Source organism: Narcine bancroftii, chromosome 4 (assembly GCF_036971445.1).
Source record: "Narcine bancroftii isolate sNarBan1 chromosome 4, sNarBan1.hap1, whole genome shotgun sequence".
Lineage (NCBI taxonomy): Eukaryota > Metazoa > Chordata > Chondrichthyes > Torpediniformes > Narcinidae > Narcine > Narcine bancroftii.
Genome location: NC_091472.1, coordinates 131,531,129 through 131,555,976, shown reverse-complemented (window position 1 = coordinate 131,555,976; position 24,848 = coordinate 131,531,129). Strand labels below are relative to the sequence as shown.

The window sequence follows — 24,848 nt, the reverse complement described above, 5'->3', positions numbered from 1 at the left end:
AAGGTGGAAAGAAGATTCTCAACAAACTAATTTATTTGCTTGCAGTCGCGAAGCTCAGAGAATGCTAATGTGCGTCTCCCCTTCACAGCCCCTGCATGTTAAACACGCCCGCCTTAGATCACAACCCTCCCGTGCTGAGTATTAAATAGAACAAAGGAACAACCAGGAGGGCCACTTTTACACTTTCGCACAGGAGAGACAGTGGCGATCGCATGATTCCAGTTCCAACTTCTCGAGTTCACCCCTACCCATCCTCACCTTCCGCCCCCAACCATTTCCTAAATCCGTGCAAGGAACCTTCTTATCAGTGCGATATGTGCATGTGTCAGGAGCCGGGCAGGCAAACCACATAGGTGAACTGGCAGTCAAGCCGAGCAGCACACCACTGCAAGGACCTGTTGTGTAACCCGCAAGCCGGAGGAGCGAGGCAAATTAATTATTCTTGAGAAAGAACAAAAGCGGAATAAACCAATGCAGCTTTGTTTTACAAAGTAGCTCTTGAAAAACAGATTAAATTATAAAACCAATACGAACAAAAAGATGATGGTAAAGAACGGAATAACTGTGCTAACGACGATTAAGTAAGACTATTCTGCACTGAGTGTCTTGAACCTCAAATGAGCAGAGGATTTTTGTCTGTGACAGATAACCTTGTTATCCGGTGCACTCCGCTCTAAGTCCCCCTCGCCCCTCTCGTACCAGTCGCGCACAACACACTACAAAACAAAACTTCCAATCAATATATTTCAACTAAACCTGTTGGTGGGTATCGCTCAGACTCCCGTTAAGTTCAACTTGGGGCAGCCCAGTGTTCTTCTCTAGCCCCTGACCAACGTGACAAACATTAGGGCGGTCATTAAAGGGTTAATTTAACCAATGTTGCAGGCGGAAGGTTCATCACCCCCCACTTGGCCTGCTGAAGTGTAACCTCAGTGTTTAGAAGCTGTATTAAAAGACCCCATTTCATTTCACGCACAATAAGTAAACATTAATCAGAGATGAAGTATACTTCCCCGGCCCTCCAGGAATTGAGATGGTTTTGTCTGTAAGAAACTGCAATGAATTTTTCACTGTTGCCCATGAAAGTAGGAGAACCTTCCGAAACCTAATCCGCTGGTCCTCAGTCAATTCATTAGAGAAAATGTTTGCTCACTGCGAGAAGGAGCATTTGTCCTCGAAATATAAAAGTGCGATCGCCCTTCCCTTCCGCCATAAATTGCCCTTGACACCATAAACTGTCCTTCCTCTCTCCAACGCCTGTTTCCCTCACAGAACTAACCGTCTACCCCAGGAGACTGACTGGAAGCCGCAGTGACTCCTTCAAAGCTCAACTGCACTGGGAAATGCACAGATTTCCAACTTCAGAAGCTCTGTCTGATCAAACCGACGACTTGGCGACTGGAAGGTGGATTATGGATCAGTGTAAAACAGAAATTAATAAGTTACCTTCTTTGTTGGTACTTGCAGTTTTGGCCTTTTCCCACGGTGCCATTTGCTTGTCCTCATCCTGTGGATCCATCATGGTCTTGTCGCTGGGCATGTACCAGGTCGAGTTATGCTCCGCCATCAGTGACTCAATGTCTATTGTACTGATGGCAGCTTTGCTATTGTCCGTGCCACAAGCGGCCAGTTCTGTGTCCCCATTCTGACCGGGGCACTCAGCTTTTTTGTTCTTCATGGCGAGAGGCTGGTCTTCAGATATGCTGAACTGTTGCCGCTGAAGCTGAATCTGTGCTTGCAGGATTTCCAGCGGGTGAATCTCGTCCTGCGTTGACGTGCTGGTGGGTGTTCGGACCTGCTCCATGCCCGGGGTGCCGGGATGCCCACTCCCGCTGCTGCTAAGCCCAAAGCTGTCAGCGACAGGCCCTGCGTTGGAGGTAGAGTTGCTGTTGGGGTGTGCGTTGAGCATGGCGTGACCCATCTGCTTCAGACCGTGGTCCACGCGCTGCAATTTGGGGGAACTGGTCATTAACCGCGTGGATTTGGACATGTTGTTGTCGGAACTCGACGACACCTCGTCCTCGTTCCCGTAATTGTTGGTGACATCGTCGGAGAAGTCGACCTGTGGAGAACTGCCGTCGGACTTTGTCACGCTTTGGATCCCACTGTCGAGGGAGGACATGAGGTCGGGTTGGTCTGGGAGGAGCAGGTCATTCCCTTTCGCCCAGGATGGAGAGGTGAGGGACTTGTCCTGCGTGGTCCCACCTCGATCTCCGGCGTGTGCCGACTGACCCTGGGACCCGGGGCTGACCACCGGGTTCACGTTCTCAGCTGAATACTTGTCAAAGAAATTCCCCGGACTAACGTGACCACTGTCTCTTTTCCTCCTCCCTCTCCCTCTCCCCGTCTGTCCTTTCCCTTCAGTTGGAACGGCCTCCAACCCATAGTTTGGAGAGAGGTTGCATTCCGCCTGTGTCGGCTGGTTCTGGCCCTGGGTACAGTTCTGGGGCACGGGCGCAGCGAGCTTCGCGCTCCCGTTGCCAGATACCCCCATCTGGCCGTTTTGAGGAGTGTTGCTCTGGAAGTATTCCGGCCCGTTGCCACTGTTCGCGGTGGCGGTGCCACCGACGCTCCCAACTGCAGTTCCACCGCCATTGGTCGGGCCCCCGCTCCCACCGTCCTGCTCGGTCTGACTCAGTTTGCGCTTCCCTTCGTTCTGGTTCTTCTTGTTGAACGTGACATTGAGGTTCGGGGCTCCCAAACTGGCGATCATGTTCTGACAGGCCGTGGAGAGGGCGGCAAGGCAGCTTTGACCGTAGATGGTGTTGTCCTTGGCACCGGGCTTGCTGAAGGAGCCCAAGGAGAGAGAACCGATCTTGCTCATGGAGGGGCGTTGATTGGGCTGAAATTCGGACTGGGCCGGGTAATTTCCGGGAGATGGAGGGACTCCAGCAGGGTTATTGTGGGGGTTGGCCGCCCGGTTCGGTCCTCCAAAGGGAAAGCCCGGTTGTCCGCCAATTGGGGGACCAGGAAAATCGGGAGCGGCTCTTCTGTCGCTCGAGGGGTTGGGGAGCCCGATGCTTGCACTTGGAGACTGCATTTGGGAGACATTTCCCATATTACTGCCAAACTGTGAGTGCATCCCAGGAGAGTGCAAACCCTGGACATGTCCCTCGCCTGGCATTCTCATTGGCTCCTGCATAGCTAGTCCATTCCCACCTGTCCTGAACAGCAGGTTTGACCCATTCTGCTGCAAGTTCATCTGGACAGATTCGTGGGGGCTCCCCTCGGATGCCACGCCGGACCCGCCGATCCTTCTCTGAAGCATATCTCCGGGCGGGTGAGGACCTGCAAACCACGAGTTTTCCTGAGCCATGGGTGGGTTCTGGTGATCAAAATTCGACATCCTGCCACCGCTTTCCCGCTCAAAGTGCGGTTGGGACATGGTCCCCACTTGGTTACTGTGCGCCATGCTGTTTTGATTGACATCACCATGGTGGCCCAGATGCTGGAGATCCGTTTGCCTCATCCGGTGCCGCTGGTTCCGCGACACCATTTGCTTAAACATCATCAGCATGTTCTGGCGCTGCTGCAAGGACTGCTGATCGGTCCCCGGGTGTTGCAGAGGGGGACCGTGAGGGAAGCCCTCCGGACCAGGTGGTGAAAACTCATTGGGAAGTCCAGGGTAGGCGGATGGCGACAAATGGTTTTCCAAACTGGCGTTGTGCAAACTGTTACCACTCCAAGTAGCACAATTGTCCACGTTGTGATTATTGGCAAAGTCAAACCTGGGCCGCTTCGCTACGTTGAGATAAGGGGCATCGAAATGCTGGAGCCTCTGGTTCGGCTGATGCTGAATGTTGAACATCGCCTCGCTGTAAGGGTGCAGGTTTCTGTTCTCTAACCTTTGAATGGGGTACTCAAACGGAGCGTGGTGATTCTGCATCATCGGCCCATTGTCCTGCACACTGGAGCCAGGAGCGCCAGCCTCCGCTTGCTGTGGCCTTGGTATTGCTGGGGGGCAAGAGTTCTGCCGAGCAAGTAAACCTGCCTGTTGCTGCATCAGAGGATTCCTGGCAGCGACCCCGGGCTCCATGCCCACAGACATCTTTCGAGCACTCCCAAACCTTTCGTAAAACACACCGTGTTGTTGCGGAGGGTGGACTTTACCCATTCCCACCAAGCCCGGGGTCCTGGGCATAACGGGGCTGGCAGGAAAGTTGCTGCTGGGCACCTGCCTTCCGGCGCCGAAATGAGGAAGCTGGGCGTTGGACTCAGAGGGAGAAAAGACAGGCATGTCAAAGGGAGGATCACTCTGATAGTTGTATTCCATCGAGTCCACAGGCGGCTGGGTTGGCAGGCGTCGCTGCTCCAGTCCGTGCGCCTCGGAGGAGGAGGAAGATGGAAGTCCATGAAATGAAGCAGCGCGGTTGGGTGACTGGTCCAGAGGGAGGCAAGGCGTGGGGTTAGACGAAGGGGCATGGTGCTGGCGATAGTCTGTCAGGTTACTTGCTCGGCTCGGGGCCGGCTGCTGTTGTGCAAAGGCTTCGCCTCCACCTCCACCCGCATTCTCGGCCATGGGATCATAACTTTCTCCAAAAGCTGGCTGCTGCCCACTCAAGGGGTTGCCGCTGTAGCCGTGGGGCCCCAGGAGACGTCCCCCATGCAGGCAGGATGGGCCGGGTTCAGATCCGCAGAAGCTGCCGCTGAAAGGGTGGTGGGCATGCGGGTGATGGTGCTGGTGATGCCCGTTGGGGAAGTAACCGTGCGCTGCCGAGGGCTGGGGCTGAGGTTGGGTCTGAGAAGGAGGAGGAGGAGGGGGTGGAGGCGGGGGAGGAGGCGGCGGCTGCGGTTGTGACATGGCCCCGGCTCCGTGCAGCTCCGAGTGAGCCCGGGCGTGGAAGGCGTACTGGTCTCCACCTAGAGCTGGGCTCATGCCCATCCCCAATAGCGGGGGCTCGTTCAGGGCACTGATGCCCTGTTCTCCCATGGAACTGCCGCCCCCGTTGGCAAAACTCGGGCCCTTGTAATGCCCCGACATACCCAAGGGAGCTTGGCCGAAGTTTCTCTCCGCTCCTTGGCCACCGCTTCTGCTGAATTGATTCAGCCCGAACATACTTCCCAAAGCCCCGATCAATACGGCATGACAGCCGAGCCCCCGGAGCTATCTTCGCAGTCTCAAATACAGCAAAAAAATTACAATAATTAATGGGTTTAAATACCCCAAATCAAGATAAAAACCATAAAAGTAAATGGGAAGGGAGGGGGGTGGGGGGATGATAAAGATTTCGGTCTCTTCCAATGTCCAAAGATAATTTTAAAAATGCCTCAAACACAATGAGAAACGTTTGCAGAGAAACTCACCCTGCGCTGGATCACATTGTGATTCCACTCTCTCAACAATGTCATTTCAGCCTTCATATCAGCAATTGTTTTCTTTAAAAAATAATTCTTGGATTTTATTATTTATTCTGAATTTCCTCTCTTTCTCAGTCTGTCCTTGATCTTGGCAATAGGGATGCAATCTCCCAGCGCTGTTCTACTCGGGGGGAAACAGGGGGGGGGGGTGGTTGAGGTTTCTCTCCCTCTCTCTGTTGTCCAGCGATAGTCCACAGAAGGCGGCGAGACGAGATCGGACAGAAGACGCTCGGACGGTGTACCCCCTGCCCGCTCACACTGCTTCCAAACTTGCAGACATCCACTGACTTGAAATCCCCGGAGCAAACAATCCTGACTGGAATATTCTCGTTGCAATTCGCGTTCCCTTGTAAAAACGTTGATCCAACACATGTAACTGAGTATGAGGTTAGCACTGTCTGTTTTCTCTCTCTCTCTGCACGCCTCTCTCTCTCTCTCTGTCTCGATCACTACTGCTGGCTAGAGGAACACAGCCTGATCTCATCCCCCGGAAAGCCAGCAACAAGTTTGCATACTGGTGTCTGCAATCAATTTCAGCCATTATTCCTCCACCAATCATTGCTACGCATGCTCCTGGCCAGAAGGAGGGGCTTGGAGTTAAGGTGGACCGGGACACGTTCCTTCCTTAATAAAATGAGGAAGACAAAGAGGAAAATGGACAAATAGATATATAGCCTGAGATAGAAAGAAAAAGAGGAGTTTCGGATAAGGGGCGGGGAGGGGATAACTACAGGTATCATGGGATCAAGAAAGCAAGAAAGCAAGGGCTTATCGATGCCTGTTTAGAACAATATTTTGCCACGGCAGTCAGGTTGGACAATGTTTGGACCCGTTAAGTTATACATTTTTTAAAAATCTGTTGATGAAAAAAAAAGTTAAAGATTACTTCGGGGGGAAAAAAGGGTGCTTATTGTGTCTGAGATTTTACCGGACAATTTCACCCCTATTTCCAACACAAAAGCCGGAATTCTATTTCGTTGTGTCTGTCGCGTTTCCCATGTAAAACCGGGAATTAAATCATCGTTGCGCGTTAATGCTGAGAAACTCTTACCGAGGAATTAATAAAGATGTTCCCCAGAGAGAGAAAGAGAGTGAGAGAGAAGGGAGGGGGGGGGGGTGGTGGGGGTGGAGAAGGGGTTCCACTATCTATTCAGTGTACTTACTCTTTGAGCTTAATCAAGTTATTACATGCTTCCCCCGACTTTTTCCTCATTTGATGAACTCTGGTGTTCACGGAACAAACCCCCCATGAATTAAAAATATATTCCAACATCAGTAATGCCTCCAATTAGTCATCGGGGGCTAACGAATGCAATTCTGTTGTGATACTAAAATCAATAATGCAATTTAATATCTCCTCTTCACTTTATGAAATATTTATGCCAATAACCTCTAGTTAAAATGTTAAACCCTTTATGTGATCTGAGCGCGGAGTGGCGGAGGCTTGAAATTCATCCCACGATGAGACACAAGGCAAAGGGCTCCTCTTGCTCACCGCAACCCGATACTTCTCAGGGACCCAGGGAGCAGCTTCATGGGGAATGGAGACTCGCACGCACCAAGGGTATTACCGCCAAAAGAATCGGCTGCAATTTAATCATTCCAGCTATTAATAAAATAAAATTAAATCGCCATGAATTTAAATACTCCCAGACCTGCTCCGTTTATGTTTAGGCAAACACAATTAATTCTCCACAATACGTGTTAATTTCAGGTCAGTTTCTCCTCGGATGCAAAACCAGGCTGATATTTTATTTTCTCTAAAAAAAAAGTTTGGGGAAGGTGAAGTTGCAATGACCCGAGCTGACGAACGCGTGAGGCGGAGGGGCGAGTGGCAGGGGGAGGGGAGGGTGGGGGGGGGGGGGGGAGACTAACGTATTGCAGTCGATTTTTGAAAAGAATCTGTGCGCTGGCTGTTACGGAATCCAAGGAGCTGAAGCCAGTGATTAAATATTGATTCTGTGTAATTAGTTTTCATGTGGGCCATCCGCGTGGTGATGTTTTTAGGTATTGAGTAACAGCGTCAAAATGAACTTCGACACTGAAATTATTAGTTAGGATGTGACAGGCTGGGAGAGATTTGAACGAATTTACATTGTGATCAAGCAGAGTGAAATAGACCAGAATTTAAAAAAAAAAGCCATCCATAATCAACCCATTTTCTTTATTTAGTGCTCAAATTTTAATAAAGACTTGCATGCCTTAAATATTTATCTGCGTTCGACAGTCTGGAAATATTAGTTATGAAATAATATTTATTCATAAATATATTATGAAATTAACACTAAAATCAACAGCCGGAGGGTGCACCTGGATCGCAGGTGAACTCCGTCCTTGGACAGAAATTAATCGCAGAATGATTTGGTTTTTTTATTTAAAATATTAATTGGAAAGCAGCTCTCCAATTCGGAGAAGTTTAACTGCAATTCTTTCCTATCGATCAGAATTCCCCATTCATTCTCAGGCTTTCATTTCGTATCGATGTACCAACTCCAGGGTATAGTTTGGGAAATGTAATCATTATAAATATGTGCATATTGCTGTGCGTACTTATCCGGGAGACGATTATATAGAACTACAGGTATATATATATATGTATCTGTTCCTATACAGAGGCGCCGTTTTCTTTCCCTCACCCCGCCCCCTCTCTCGCACACACAAAGTACTGGTTCTTTGTGGTTCGAACACGAATGTGAAGCCTTGCACACGTGAATATTGCCATCTCGTGGCTTGGGTTGGAATAGATCGGTGTTGCAAACCATGAAAGTGAAAAAAAAATGCAGCCGGCCACCAAGAAGGTTAAGGGGTAGTCGTGCAACTTGCTTCAGCTTGACTTGTGCGGGCATTGAACGTACTCGGCATCTTTTAAAGGGGTATTGGCCTCTTGTTTGGGCAACGGATGTTACCATCGTCCGTGGCGCTTAGCCTGTCACCCTGAATCTACTGCAGGTCACCAGTATTCTGAAACTCAGTATAACATTATTTCCCCTTTAACAGAGCCCATATCAATTAATCAACACTTGATTAACGAATCAGGTTAAAAAAAAGAGTTAAACAAGTCTGCAGATGCTGGAGAACAGAAACAATACATAAAAGTTCTGGAGGGATCGATGGATTGCATTGGGCAAGGTTAAGTGGATGAAGCAGCATCAGCGAGAAAAAAAAAGGAATGGTTTTAAACAAGGGAGGCTGCAGACACTGACTGGGATTGCAATGCAGGACACAAAAGTGCTGGAGAAAATCATTGGGGCATGCAACATCTCCAGGAGATGAAGGATAACCAACTTTTCGGGCCTGAGCCCTTCATCAAGGTTTGAGCAAAAAGGCAGTGTCCTGCATTGTTTTTTTTAAGTGGGGGAGGGGAAGGGAGGAGGGAAGAATGGGTAGGGAGGAAAGTCGGGGCTAACAGATAAGTTATTAGTGGTTATGAGTGGCAGGGTAGAAGAAAAAAAGCTGAGAAGTGATAGGGGAGGAGTAGCTCTCCGAAGGGGTGGGAAAGGAAAAAGAAAAAGAGAGAGACTCGGGAGGGGTTTACTGGAAACTGGAGAAGTTGATGTTAATACATTGGGTTAGAGAGTGCTCAGATGTTGCTTCTCCAATTTGTAGGTAGCCTTGATTTGGCAGTGCATGAGGTGTGTGGAATTAAAATGTTGGCCAATGGTCAGTCAGAGCAAAGGTGCTCAATGAAATGGTCCCCCAGTCTGCATCCACTCTCTCCGAGGAAGCCACAACTGGAGCACCAGATAAGTACACGATCACTGTGTTGCTTCACATGGAAGGACTTTTTGAGGCCCCAGATGCTGCTGAGGGAGACGGAGTGGGTGCAAGTGTGGTATATCTTGCCGTCATAACATACTGAGGGGGTAACTAGTGAGAAGGCATGAGTGGACGAGAGAATGCCAAAGGGACTGGCCCCTGCAGAAAGCAGAGGGGAAGTTGTGTCTGATGGTGGGATTGTGTTGCAGGTGGCAGAAAATGGAAAGATAATATGTTGGATACGGAGGTTGGTCTGGGTGGGAGGTGAAGATGAGGGGAAATGTTTTTCTACCAATCTCAATAAAGGCTTTTGTCTCAAAATGTCAACCGCTCTTTTTCTTCAAACTGGGTTCTTCCAGAAGATTTTGTTTGGTCAAAAGATTACAGCAGCTGAAGTTAATTGTAAGAGTCTGAGATGAGCAGCATTGAAACAGGCCATTTGGCCCACCACATTTTGCAAAATTTTTGCCCAACATAATTCATCCTATTTGCCCACATTATTGCCACATCTTTCTATGTCTTGTCTTTTAAGTGCCTGTCCAAATATCTCTTGAAGTTAGTGATTGGATCTGCTCCACCATCTCCTCTGACAGTGGATATCAACCTTTCTGTGTGTGTGTGGGTGGGGGGGAATGGGGTGGGGGGGGGGGGTGGTGGGGAGAGAAACATTCTTCCCTCAAACCACCAGAGATGGATTGTATTTATCCCAGAGTGCTCCAAGGCCAGGGAGGAAATTAATGAAGCACTGACTATCATTATCAGTATGTCAATGAACATAGACTGGGGAGTCAGGGAGTACCCCAGCATTTTGTGAATGGGCAGATGTGCATAAATTCTCAAAATTATGACAAATAGCACTAACAATTGGAATCGAGTAACTGCATTTCATTTAACACCATAGAATTAATTAAAGTACTGGTATATTTACAATCAGAATCTTTTTATGGGGTAAAAATGTTAAATACTTGAGGGCATGTCTTTAAGATGAGACAGCCAATTGTAAAAGAGATGTGCAAGGCAGGTCATTTACACAGAGAGTTGTAGACGCCAATAACAGGCTGCCAGTGAGGGAAGTAAATGCAATAATAGCGTTTGAGAGGCTTTTCAATAGATACATGAATATGCAGGGATTTCAGGGTATGGATCATATGCAGGCAGGAGATTTAGTTTAATTTGACATATATTTAACTAAAAGTAGTGAAATAGAAACCTTGATTTGTAAGATCTATTAAGACATTTATCTCGGCCATTATTGCGAAATAACTTAAAAGCAGGGAATTCATATATCTAGACAGAGATGGGAAACAGATTTGAATATTATTATTGGGGAGAAAAACTGGTCGGAACTATGTCAAGATTGTTACAACAAATACAATAAATGTTATATTGGTTCTGTATAATTTTTACATCAACTAAATCTTACCCCACAAAAATTAAGTGACTGAAGTCAGATCTTTCAGATCAATGTAGCCAAGAGATCTTACATGATCATGTCCAAAATTGAGACCATTTTGGATAGTGTTAGGAACTTTTCTGGAATAAGTTACAGGAGTTAAATTTCCATAGGATCCAACATTATCTTTATTGGGTAATAATTCAGGGATAAGACCAAAATTGAAACTGAATTTATATCAAAAAGAAATTGTAAAAATTGCATTAACATTTGCAAGAAAATGTGTAGCAGTGACATGGAAATCAGATTCTCATTTAGGTTTGGAAAGATGGCACGTGAAAATTCATAGGTGTATACCTTTTGAGAATGGGCAACTAAAGCAGCATCGTCTGCAAAGAGTAGTTCACGGACAAGTTGCTCTTGTGTCTTGGTGTGAGCTTGCAGGCACCTCAGATTGAAGAGACTGCCATCCGTGCGGTACCGGATGTAAACAGCGTCTTCATTGTTGAGGTCTTTCATGGCTTGTTTCAGCATCATGCTGAAGAAGATTGAAAAGAGGGTTGGTGCGAGAAAGCAGCCTTGCTTCACACCATTGTTTATGGAGAAGGGTTCAGAGAGCTCATTGCTGTATCTGATCCGACCTTGTTGGTTTTCGTGCAGTTGGATAACCATGTTGAGGAACTTTGGGGGGCATCTGAGGCACTCTAGTATTTGCCAAAGCCCTTTCCTGCTCACGGTGTCGAAGGCTTTAGTGAGGTCAACAAAGATGATGTAGAGTCCTTTGTTTTGTTCTCTGCACTTTTCTTGGAGCTGTCTGAGGGCAAAGACCACGTCAGTAGTTCCTCTGTTTGCGCGAAAGCCGCACTGTGATTCTGGGAGAACATTCTCGGCGACACTAGGTATTATTCTATTTAGGTGAATCCTAGTGAAGATTTTGCTTGCAATGGAAAGCAGCGTGATTCCCCTGTAGTTTGGGCAGTCTGATTTCTCGCCTTTGTTTTTGTACAGGGTGATGATGATGGCATCATGAAGGTCCTGAGGCAGCTTTAGTTGCCCATTCAGAGCCAGCTCTTCAGCGCTTGACGTCCTGTTTTGCCGAAACTGCCAAAATGTTTGGCCTGGAAGTCAGCCTGAAGAAAACTGAGGTCCTCCATCAGCCAGCTCCCCACCATGACTACCAGCCCCCCCACATCTCCATCGGGCACACAAAACTCAAAACGGTCAACCAGTTTACCTATCTCGGCTGCACCACTTCATCGAATGCAAGGATCGACAATGAGATAGACAACAGACTCACCAAGGCAAATAGTGCCTTTGGAAGACTACACAAAAGAGTCTGGAAAAACAACCAACTGAAAAACCTCACAAAGATTAACGTATACAGAGCCGTTGTCATACCCACACTCCTGTTCGGCTCCGAATCATGGGTCCTCTACCGGCTTCAGCTATGGCTCCTAGAACGCTTCCACCAGCGTTGTCTCCACTCCATCCTCAACATTCATTGGAGTGACTTCATCTCCAACATCAAAGTACTCGAGATGGCAGAGGCCGACAGCATCGAATCCACGCTGCTGAAGATCCAACTGCGCTGGGTAGGTCACGTCTCCAGAATGGAGGACCATCGCTCTCCACTGGCCACCGAGACAGAGGTGCACCAAAGAAGAGGTAAAAGGACTGCCTAAAGAAAGCACTTGGTGCCTGCCACATTGCCCACCGCCAGTGGGCTGATATCACCTCAAACAATGCATCTTGGCGCCTCACAGTTCAGCGTGCAGCAACCTCCTTTGAAGAAGATCGCAGAGCCCACCTCACTGACAAAAGACAAAGGAGGAAAAACCCAACACCCAACCCCAACCAACCAATTTTCCCTTGCAACCGCTGCAACCGTGTCTGCCTGTCCCGCATCAGACTTGTCAGCCACAAACGAGCCTGCAGCTGACGTGGACTTTACCCCTCCATAAATCTTTATCCGCGAAGCCAAGCCAAAGAAAAGAAAAAGAATACCTTTTGAGAAGATAACATAACTTAAGAAATAAATATGATACATTTTTGAAAATTTGGTGCCCATATTTACATATTATAGGTATAAATTTATAATTGGCTTTCCCTGAACCTCATGAAACCTCATTAACTCCTTGGAATAAATAAACAAGTAAAATTGAAATAGGTTACAATCAAGTGAAAGACCACCAGGTCTGCTTCTTTTTTCTTTCTATACTAATTGTACACTTTTTCTTTCTCTCTTTCTTCCTTCTGCTTTTCTATCCTTAATGGGGTTTATTATTTGGGGGTTGGTGGGGTTTTTATTCTTTTTTTTGGAGTGGGGTTTTGTATAATGGTATTACATGATGATTATATTTTGTATTTTGACATGAATACATGTATGGAAAATTTAAATAACATATTCAAAAAGTTTGACATATTTGTTGCGGACATTGTGGGCCAAAATGTATTTGAAAATTTGGACAACAATAACTCAGTCAATGGGAGCAACCAGGGGAAGATCCTGGTTAACACTTTCCATCTAGAGTGAGGCTTCACAGGAAACATTGTAAAATTATTGACAATGCTGGATTGAAATGCACGGGTGGAACTCAGAGATATCCAAAAGATTTATTGGGATTTTTTTTAAGCAAGAGACAAATCAGAATGGACTTTAAGTTTGAGTGAGGTGCTTCCAGGCGTTTGGAGATTTTGCAGGAAATCATCAACAAATCCTGCCAGAACCTGGGTATGAAAAAGGCAACTCAAACTCCGGAATGACCTTGGGCATGATTTGCAAACAGGTGAGCAATTGAAGAATAATTTTAATATAGTAAATTTGAAATGTCAGGTGGTACATAGAGAAACTACATCCCTTCCACAAAACTTACTAAGAATGAAGAGGCAATGGGGCCTCCATAGATTCAGAGTGATGCACGTTATCAATAAAACCAGCACCATTTTAGCCAAAAAGTGAAAATACTCAGCAGGTCATGGAATAAGCAGGGGGCAAGAATCAGAGCTAACCTAAAATGAAAATTAAAGAATAAATTCCATCTGTTGAAATTCTGAAAAAGAAACAGAAAATCCTGCTCAACAGATCAGACAGATTCTGATGAAGGGTCTTGGATCTCACACATTAATTTTACTTCTCTTTCCACTGACATGTCTGACCTGCTGAGTCTTTCCAGAGTTTCCTGTTTTTCGTCTCAGTTCTCTCAAAACTCGGGTAAAAGATCTCAGATCAAAATGAAATATTAACTCTGTTCCTTTCTCTGAAGGTGCTGGCTTGAACTACTGGGTATTTCCAACATTCTCTTTCATAAATTTCAGATTTCAGCATCCACATTCTTTGTTTGCATTTCCACTGCTCCATTAACATGGCAGAACATAAGTGAGAGTGGACAGTGATCTAGTTCCAGTGACCTTGAAATAAGGCCACAATTATACCACCAGAGGCAGTCAAGAAGTCTTGAATTAGTTCCTGGCTGGTGCAGTGAGTTACAAAGAAAGATGAAAGAAACATAAACCTTTAAATGTTATGGGGAGGTATGTAAGCAGTGAATTTCTAGGCCTTTTTATATTGGGGGGAAAAAAAAGTGAATGTAAAGGCGGATATTCTCCATCTTTACATCGCTTCACTTACCTTCATAAAAGCTCCGTGGGTGGATTCAGCAGACAAACTCCGATCCATCTAGAGGGTACTCTCAGAGGTGGAGCAAGGTCGCTTCACCTCCCCCATAAAGCCAATGCCACTGAAAGCAGCTGCAAAGGGGTGGGCTGATGACATGGTCAGCTTGCAACCCAGGAGCACATTTAAAACCCTGTATGTGCACTCGGCAGTGAATATTGCGCAGGAGATCTGCCTGAGTCCTAAGGCTGCTTGACAGATCTCCACCAGAACTCTTACCTGCTCTTCGGTTGCCATTTCGGGTATAGGCCACTTTCCCTTCTCACCGTATATGTTTGACGTCAAGGTAACAGGTGGTGCTACTGCACCATTCACCCGGCCTCCCTCAGCTCCAGTCAACAGCTCCTAATGCTGCTCAGTATTAAGGCAATGCTGGATCAGCCTTGTAGGCCTTCTCCATAAAAATCTTTTGTTGAGCCGGTTTTAATACGCAGTTACAACATAAAAAGGCCTTCTGATTGTGAATGGTGCATTGAAATTCAATCCACCACACTAACTTAAATTCAATGGCAAAACACGATGATTGCTGGAAGTATGATGCAAGAGCAAATGCTTAAGTATTTAACATTTCAGGCTGCATTTTTGGGGAGAAAAAAAGTTAAAAATTTAAGTCATTAGTATTTTATTTTAAATTGAATGTGAATTGAATTTTTTTACTGTCACTTGTACTGATCTAGTGAACAACATTGCTTCCAGAAAGTCAATTTATATATAGTACAAATAAGTGCAAGAATAAAAACAAGTGTCATGGATAGTGTAGAACACAAAAGTGCTGGAAAACTCTGAAGGTCTCACAGCATCAATAGAAAGCAAAATGCAGTTGACGTTTCAGACCTGAACCCTTTTACAGGAGTGCCGAAAATCAGGTAGACCCAAAGAAGATGCAAGGCAACAGGTAGGAAACGGGAAGGGTAAATAAGGGCAGCCCAGTGGGGCTGATACCCCACAGCACCAACAACCCAAGTTCAATGCCAAACCCCTATGATGCCTCTGCGGACTTTACACATTCTCTCTATGGCCACAGGAATTCCTTCCAGGTGGTCCAGTTTCCTCCCACACCCTAAAGATGCGTGGGCAGGTGAGTTAATTGGACACTGTTGAATTTCTTCTGTGTGTAATTGACTGGTGGAATCTGGAGGCAGTTGATGGGAATGTGGGAGAATAAAATGGGATTAGTGTAAAATTAGTACAAATGGGTGTTTGATGATTGGCACAGACCATTTCTGGGCTGTATGGGTCTCTGACACTGTCAATAAAATGTTGGACTAGAGGAGTAAATGCTAACAATTGAATCATTATTGGAAATTCCTGAACTTAGCATTGAGTCTACAAGGAATTATGAGATGTTGCTCTTCGAGTTTATACTAAGTCTTATTTGAGGAATGTTGGAACCAGAGGAAAGAGAGGTCAGAGTGAAAGAAAGATGGAGAATCGAAGTGGCAGATGACTGGAAACTCCTAGTCATATTTGCAAATTGAAATTCATTTGGCAGAGCAGTCATCTGGTCTGCTAGTGTTGAGGAGATATCTATGTGGGCATTGAATGCAGTTTGCTAAGTTGAAAGTAGCAGAACTAAGTTGGCATTTTGTTCAGAAAGTAAGTTTGGGACAATGGAAAAAAGGAGACAGAGGGTGGTGCATTTGGATAAGGCAGGAGGTGTGAAGTACAAAGAACGTTAGAGGAATTTAGGAGGAAGCTGCCCCTTGAAATTCTGAAAGCACCATGAAGGGGAAGATGTGTTTGGTGGTGTCTTCATTTTGGAGGTGGCAGTAATGGTGGAGGTTGAATGATCTGTTGAATGTGGAGGATGGAGGGCAGAGGATGAGACAGAGACGCATTATAATTCAGGGATGGAGTGAGAGTGAAGGAAAAGGAACATGGAGGTTAGGGATGGAAATCAGGACCTAGCTAAAAGAGTTTGGCTATTCAGGGACTGGGATCTGAGCTACTTGGGCGGCTGAGGATCATGAATGTTAAGTTGGGTTGTTGGTAAAGGGTGAAGGAAGGGTTGGGGACAGCTAAAAGGGAAAATGTATTGGAGTTGGGACTCATTTTAGAGAATCATTATTGAAACTTAGTTGATCTGAGAGTGCTCAAGGAGACCATAATCATATACATCTGATTTCTAAATCACATCAGATGCGCAAAGGTGATTTGCTACCAGAAGTGCCTTGTTTAATTTCCAAAGCATTGCAGTTTGCTCTGGAAATAGTTACAATCATTATAAAGGATGTAATGCTGAAGAAAAAGTGACATGCATCCAAATCTCTAGCTCTAGGTCTTTACATGGATGAATAGCTCCCAGAGGTTGTGATGGTTTTTGGGTTTTCAATTGCCATTTTCAATTACCATATATGCAGAACTGACATTATATCCACCAGTATTTAATAGGCCATCACATGTGGAAGTTCACATGTGGAAAGTGACTCACAAAATGATTTGTGCACCTTTGTAACAATTTTATTTTGAGGAGTTCTGATTCTTGCTTTTCTGTGTGATAATTGTTCCGTTTTAGCCATGTTAAATTCGACCTATTGTCTGTGCCTCTCGGTACAACATTTCTGTTAGTTCCGTTCCACTAATTTTCCTGCCCTGAAAATTATTACCTCTCAAGGCACTCAGATATCCTGTTTGCTCCAAACTTAGTAATTCAAGTTCAAGTTTCAGGTTAGAACTGAAAAAAAATCCCTCTCATCTTCATTTGCCTGAAATTTCTCTTCACAAATCAAGGGCTAAACTTAGCTGGTACAGAATGTCATGCATAAGGAGAGTTCCTACAGTCCCAGATCAACGTAACTACCAAGGGCTCTTCAACAATAGTGTGTTGCAGTTTTGCTCAGTTTAATTCTTTGCAACTAAATTTATGGAGTAGCAAACAAGGACAAGACTAATGGCTGCTTTGCTCATTCACCTTCCTGTACTCAAATTAAGATGGGCAATTATGGCACCCCAATTACTATGTTGGTTTAGATGAGCCAACACAGGAGGAGAGAATGGGAGTGAAATCTAAGATCTTCATAGACAATCGACTTCAGCAATTCAGCGGATAAAGTAAGTAAATGAACTAAGAAGCCAGATGTAACAGCTCAATTTGATTGACATCCCTTTCTCTGCTCTCCAAACACTCCAATAGCAAAAGAAAATAAAAGTCTTGTGTGGTATTATTTAATCGCAATATTACATTACATCATATAGCAATTATATAGAGCTTTGGTGAGAACGCATTTGAATATTGGGGAAAAGGTCTCATCTACCAAGCCAAAGAAAGATATATTTGCCATAAAGAAAGTACAATGAGGATTCATTTAATTGGTTCCTGGGACGAGGGATCGTCCTATGAAGAGTGAATAGAGAGATTAAGTCTGTACATGATTGAATTTAGAATAATGAGGTGACCTCTTTAGAACAGATAATTCTCATGAGGTGATGTCCTCTGGGCAGAACCAGGGATCAGAGACACAAAACAAGGAGTTGGTTATTCAGTGCCACCAAGACGTGATGTTCCTTCAACCAAAGGATAACGAGTCTGTAGTCGGAAATCACCTCACCTGCCAATCAAGGGGTACATCTGCCAATCTGTGAGGCTGATGCGTGACTGGCCCTGGCAGCTGATGTAGACAGCTCATGCTTTGAAAAAGCAGCATGTGCAGTTTCTCTTTGTTTGCCGCTGCCTTCAACTATCCCTGAAGCCTAGGCTGCAGGCAGCTTTGGAGGGCTGATTGCAATGGACCAGTCCTGGATCTCGAACCATGGTTGATGCTGGAAACCAGGTTTATATGCATGTGCTTGTTAGTTGTGACCATTGCTGAGATCCAGGCTGCAGACAACTGCAGCAATGAGCCATCCCAGATCCTGATCAGGGGCCACACTGGAGACCAGATTTATGTGTATGTGCTCATTTATTTGTTACACAGTATACTGTTCCTGTGGGTTATAGGTGCCGAACAAGTTAATCCCTCGTTTCTCGGTATACTGTGCCTGTGGGTGTTGGGTGCTGAACAAGATAAACTCTTGTTTCTTGGTATACCGTATCTGTGGGCATTTGGTTCTGAACAATTAAATCCTTGTTTCTCAGCATACCATGTCTATGGGCTGTGTATATTAGTCTGTGAGTGTGTGCCCTTTTGTGAGTTCCCCCTGTTTGTTAATAACGTGTCCAGCCTTGATTCTCTTTGAACCTATCAAAACTATTCTGAACACAGCAGAGTCTTTGGAATTCTCTTCTCAGGAGGGCTGTGAAGAGCAATCTTTTGAGTTTATTTAAGGCTTAGATTTTTGGATATTGACAGCACTGCAACAAAGTGATGTAAAGGCAAACATTCAGTGATTCTCCTATTCAGTGGTGGAGCAGGCACAAAGAAACAACTGAAAAATCTGCTTTTATTACTTACATCACATAATCTAAAGCAACATAAAACAGAATCAGGCCCTTTGGCTCGTGATGTCTGCACCAAACATGACCCCAGGTTAAGTTAATTCACTTCAGTCTGCACATGACACATCTCCAAAATGTTTTGTTTCTCTGCAGTGAGTTGCACTCTACAATGCACAGACCCCAGTGATGCTAAATTATACCCCATGCCTAGATCCCACCAAGTTCTATGTACTCAGTTAAATAAGAACAGACCTAACTCACAGCTGACGAATCTGTAAAACAGAGTGTGTTTGTACTAGCAACATTGATTTACTGCTCTCCTTGCAAAGGGGGATTGTATGCATCACCCTCTATGCCACCCTCATGAGTATGCTGCTTCTCACAGCCATCAGTGGGAAGTACCAGCATCAATGGAAACACCTCAAATGACTGCAGGATGCCAGCAAGTAAATTTAACTGGGTTTCAGTGCTGTTCACTTTTCCTGGAAAGAACGACCAGGAAAATAGCAATAAGCTGAAGCCCATCCAAGACAGCTCCTTGGAGATCAATACGCAGTAAAACAAAATCCTTATAGCTCAAGGAATTCGAGATGTGAGCCAGAGCATTGAGTAAATCTCATGCAGTGCCAACTGTCTGTTGTCGTTCCAGCTCTCTGAGCAGATGTCATTCATTCCTCTGGCCAGGCAACTTCCAGATGACTCATCAGCAGGCCCTGTGAATCATGGCTTTCAGAGAGAAATGGGCAGAGCCACAACATTCCCCCACTGCCAACACCCCCCGCCAAAAAAAAACACTGGTGAAAATTGCCAAAATTTGACTTAGTGGAAATGGAATTTGACTTACTGGGTCAGTATAAATCAATGGTTCTGCTTGCCCGATTTCTGAGTTAAACTTGGTTGGTGTTTTTTGTTTATTTCAAGCCAAGCTTTAGTATAAATGAGTGAAAAGAAAAATGGAAAATTATAGGGGGAAGGCACTGTGTCCAGGTTTAACGCTTGAAACTTCAGACTCAACATCTTCAACAACAAGCTGCAATGAATTCTCACCTCACCCTATTCCCAACTACACATCACCTGTGTTCGGAAATGAGAAGCACCAAAATTGCAGACACTGAGCAAAATTGATAAGCTGGAGGAACTCAGTCAATTTGAGGAATAACACAACATATTCCTTCTGGACAGCCTTAAGTCCAAAGGCATGAAGATTGATTTTTCAAAGTTTTATGTAGCCCTGACCTCTATCTGGTTCCACAGTTTCTATCTATTTACCTACTCCCGTTCTTACTTTCTCTCTAACTTCCTTCCTCCTAATGCTCTCTCCCCCTCCCCACCTTCTGTCCAATGCCCTCTCATCTCATTTCCTCTCCCCAATTTTTGCCTGCCTCTATCAGACCTTGTTGTACAGCTACAGATTAAAAGATATGACATTGTGGCCAACTCGGAGTCATGGCATAATGATGGATGTGATTGGGAGCTGAATGTCCAAGGGTACATAGGAAGGATAAGCAGGTAGGTAGAAGGGGTGGCCTGGCCTGATGGTACCCATGATATTAAATCATTAGAAAGAAGGGACATAGAATCAGAAGTGGCAAAATCTTTATGGATTGAGTTGAGAAATGGCAAGGGTAAAAGGACTCTAATACCAGTTATATACAGGCCAACAAACAGTAGGCAGGAGTTGGACTACAAGTTACAGCTGGAAATAGCAAAACCATGTCAGAAGGAAAATGTCAAAATAATTATGGGGGATTTTAACATGAAAGGGGATTGGATAAGTCAGGAAGGTACTGGATCTCAGGAGAAAGAGTTTGCAGAATGCCTACAGGATGGCTTTTTGGAGCAGCTTGTCGATAAGCCCACCAGGGGATTGGCAGTTTTCGACTGAGTGATGTGTAATGAACCTGAGGTGATTAGGGAACTAAAGGTAATGGAACCCTTAGAAAGTAGTGATTATAATATGAGTTCAGTTTCAAATTCGAAAAGGAGAAGCTGATATCAGGTGTGTCAATATTTCAATGGAACAAAGGAAATTACAGTGGCACGAGAGAGGAACTGGACCAAGTTGACTGGAAAAGTGTTAGATGGAGGGACGGCAGATCAGAATTGGATGATATTTCGATAAGAAATAAGGAAAGTGCAAGATAGATATATTCCAAGAAAAAAGAAAATTATGAATGGAAAAATAAATGTGACTGACAAGAGAGGTTAAGGCTAAACTAAAAGCAATAGGGAGGGCATACAAGGAAGGAAAAATTAGTGGGAAACCAGAGGACTGGGAAAAATTAAAAAAACTTACAGAAACAAACTTAAGTAAGTTATTATGAAATAAAAAAATGAATTATGAAAGGAAGTTGGCAAATAACATAAAAAGGATACTAATTTATTTTTTAGAATATATGAAGAGTAAAAGAGACACTAGTAGATATAGGACCAATTGAAAATGATGCTGGAGAGATGGCAGAGGAACTAAATGAATATTTTGCATCAGTCTTCAGTTTGGAAGACATTAGCAATATATAGTTAGAGGTCTCAGGGAATAGAATTAAGCACAATCAAGATTACGAGGTAGAAAATGCAAGGTAAGCTAAATGGACTAGTCTCCCAGACTGAATGTGGTGCACCCATGGGTTCTGAAGGAGGTGGCTTTAGAGATTGTAGAGGCATTGGAAATTATTTTTCCAGAAATCAGTAGACTCTGGCATGGTTCTGGAGGACTGGAAGGACGCAAATGTAGTTCCACTGTTTAAGAAAGGAGGGAGTCAGAAAATAGAAAATTACAGGTCTATTAGTCTGACATTGGTCATTGGAAAGTTATTGGTGTCAATCCTCAAGGATGAGGTTAAGAAATACCTCAAGGTGCAAGACAAGGGAAGATCCTGCCTGACCAACCTATTGGAAATTTTTGAAGTAATCTCAAATAGGATGGAAGAGGGAAAGGCAATGGATGTTGTGTATTTGGATTTTCAAAAGGCCTTCGATAAGGTGCTACATAAGAGGTTGATTAATAAGATGAGAGCCCATGGAATTATAGGAAAGATTGACTGATAGGCGGAAAGGGAAGGGCAGGAATAAAGGGATCCTGTTCTGGTTGGTTGCCGGTTACTTGTGGTGTTCCAAAGGGGTCAGTATTGGGGCTGCTTCTTTTTACAATGTATATTGATGATTTAGATTATAGATTGAACAGTTCTGTAGCTAAGTTTGCAGATGACACCAAGATAGATGGCAGAGCAGGAAGTGTGGATGAAACTAAAAGGTTGCAGAGAAACTTGGACAGTTTAGGAGAGTGGGCAAAGAAATTGCAGATGAGATGTAATGTTGAGAAATGAATGGTTGTACATCTTGGAAGAAGAAATAAACAGGCAGATTATTATTTGGATGGGGAGAAAATTCAAAATTTGGAAGTGCATAGAGACTTGGTGGGGGGGGGGGGTGGTTGGTGGGCTTTTCGTGCAGAATACCCTAAAGGTTAACCACCAGGTTGGATCAGCAGTAAGAAAAAAACTGAATGCAATGTTGGCATTCATTTCAAGAGGAATAGTGTATAAGAGTAAGGAGGTGTTGATGAGGTTCTATGGTGCACTGGTGAGACCTCATTTGGAGTACTGTGTGCAGTTTTAGGCCCCTTATCTTAGGAGAGAGTACAGAGAAGATTTACAAGAGTGATTTCTGGAACACAGGGCTCGCATACGAGGTGTTTTATCTGCTCTTGAACCGTATTCATTGGAGTGTAGAAGAATGAGAGGGGATCTCATCGAAACATTTCAAATGCTGAAAGGATTGGACAGAGTAGTTGTGAATAAGATATTTTCCTTGGTGTGTAAGTCCAGGACAAGAGGGCATAGTCTTAGAATTTTAGGGTACCCACTTAAACAGAGAAGAGGAGAAATTCTTTTAGCCAGAGGGTCGTGGACTTGTGGAATTTGTTGCCACATACAGCTGTGGAGGCCCAAACTTTGGAGGAGTTTAAGGAGGAGATGGATACATATCTAATTAAGTATCAAGGGATATGGGGAAAATGCTGGAAATTTGAATTAGATGTGAGAATGGTTTAGCTCATGGTGGAGTGGCGGAGCAGACCCGATGGGCCAAATAGGTTACTTCTGTTCCTTTATCTTGTGACCATTTCTACCCATGGATGCTGCCTGAGCCGCTGACTCCCTTCAGCTTTGTATGTTCTGAAGTTGTTGATGGATGCTGAGGACGTTATTCCCTGGCCAATTTAATTTATTGGTACCCCATCCAAGAGACCACCTTGTAGGTAGAAATCTTGATGCTGGAGGGCACCAGCACCACTGATCTTCAAACCAAACCCAAGTCCTCCATTGTCTGTGTAATATGTTGCTAATTTTATTAAGCTGTGGTGATACTGTGCCATCCAGCAGACTGGGACATGCCAGGAAGGCCAGAATATACAACATGAAAGAGAAAAAAAGCCTGTATGTGTTTTGGTCAGTATGGTTTATTGTGTGAAAATTTTTTTAAAAATTAAAAAAGAGAAAAAAGGAAGGAATAGGCTGGGGACAGAAAAGGCAAACACAAAGCGGCCAGCCCTGATACAAAGAGAGCAAGTTAACTTTCCATTCAATGCCTACACCATTTCATCCTCTTCCAACCATTCCTTTTTTTTCCATCCTTTGTCCTTTCCCAACTTCTCTGCTACTTAAAAATTTGCTTTCATCTTTTCAATGTTCTTTTTTCCTTTAATGCTAATCATATATAGCATCAGGCAATGCTGCTAGGGAGGGGTATTGAGGTTTTTTTTGTTTTTGTCTCTTTTTTGTTATTTTCCATTTTCTCTTTTGTTTTCTTTTTTTAAATTTCCTTTTTTCTATTATTAGTTTTATTTAAAAAAAATATTTGGACTATGAATTATGGATATGTTTTACAATTTGCATTTGCTTTTGATATACTAATTGTTTTATTAATTATGTGTAACTATCCATCTTATTTTATTGTATTGATTTAGTATTATAAATTATTCATTAAAATTAATAAAAATGTTTTAAAATGAATAAAGAAAATTGGCTTTCTCTCTTTCTCATCTGAGATGATGATTCAAGATTCAAGATAATTTTATTGTCATGTAAAAATACAGAAAATGTGATATTACACATAATTTAATTTAGTCTACCGTACGGCAGACAAAGATTCACTATCAGAAGAAATTGCCCAGCAGCTCTTACAGTCAGAGAAAGAGAAGAGAAAGGGAGTCGGAAGGGAAGGTTGAGAATCACTGCTCGAGACCCAATTGTTACTGAAATATTTTGCTTGAGAAAAATTTGTCATTAGCCCATTTCCTTTGGAGTTATGAAACTGTACACATAACGAGTCAGTTTGGTACGATTAAAACAGTGGTTTTCAAACTTTTTCTTTCCACCCACATCCCACCTTCAGCAATCACTTACTAATCACAGAGCACCTATGGAATAGGGATTACTTAAAGTGGTATGTGAGTGAAAAGAAAAAGGTTGAGAACCACTAGCACTAGAGGTTTTCAGCACATTTGTTTTTGCAGAGGAAGCTGACCGGGGCAAGTTTGACAAGGTTATCAAAATGTTTGACGAACACTGTTCACCCAAGAAAAATGAAACGTTCGAGAGATATGTGTTTATGCAGGCATGCAGTTGCAAGGCAGAGAGCTTTGATAATTTTTTAACGGACTTGAAATTAAAAACAAGAACATGCAATTTTACATAGCTGCAAGATTCAATGATCCTTGATTGTATTATGTTTGGGATTATTGGTAAGAAAGTGAGAGAGAGGTTGCTGTGAGAGACAGAGCTAACCTTAGCTGGAGCTGTGAAGATACATCTCGCCAGTGAATTAGTTCTGCAGCACGTAAAAAGATTTGGTGATTTTGGAAAAGCCAGTGAAAATTAATACATAGCCATAGCCACAGTGTGCATCCACATACATAAACAAACAACAAAAAGGTGGAGAGACTTTCAATCGTAAATGATGTGGCACTTAACGTGTTCCAAAACAATGGAAAAGTCTGTAATAAGTGCAAAGGGCAGAATCATTATGTAAGTCAATATTTTTCCAAAGGGAAACAAAACAGAAGTGAAAGTGTGCATTCTATACACACTATAGAGGTAATTACTCTCAGTGATGCACTCTTCATTGGCATCGTAATGCAAAAAGACTATAAACCAACAGACATGGAACATCCAAGCATGAACAGAGTCGAGCAGGATAAGTGGACTGTGTCATTGCATACAAATGGAACAAATATTTCTTTCAAGCTGGACACAGGGCAAAAGTTAATTTGATCTATGAGCGTGACATCAGGA

The 24,848-nt window shown here is 44.0% G+C and overlaps 1 protein-coding gene across 5 annotated transcripts in view; it reads right to left on the bottom strand.

Moving 5' to 3' along the window:
* The window catches only part of LOC138761167 (transcriptional activator MN1-like), a 151,007-nt gene extending 145,120 nt beyond the window's left edge, over nt 1-5,887 (bottom strand). For 4 of the 5 annotated variants that reach the window (XR_011356162.1, XM_069932875.1, XM_069932876.1 and 1 more), the window contains exon 1: nt 1,447-5,298. Coding sequence is in view for 3 of the 5 variants with exons in the window: in XM_069932875.1 (XP_069788976.1) it covers nt 1,447-5,056 (3,610 nt within the window). In the remaining 2 variants the exon portion in view is untranslated. The other variant, XR_011356163.1, reaches the window with a different exon arrangement.
* Nucleotides 5,888-24,848: the final 18,961 nt, after the last annotated feature.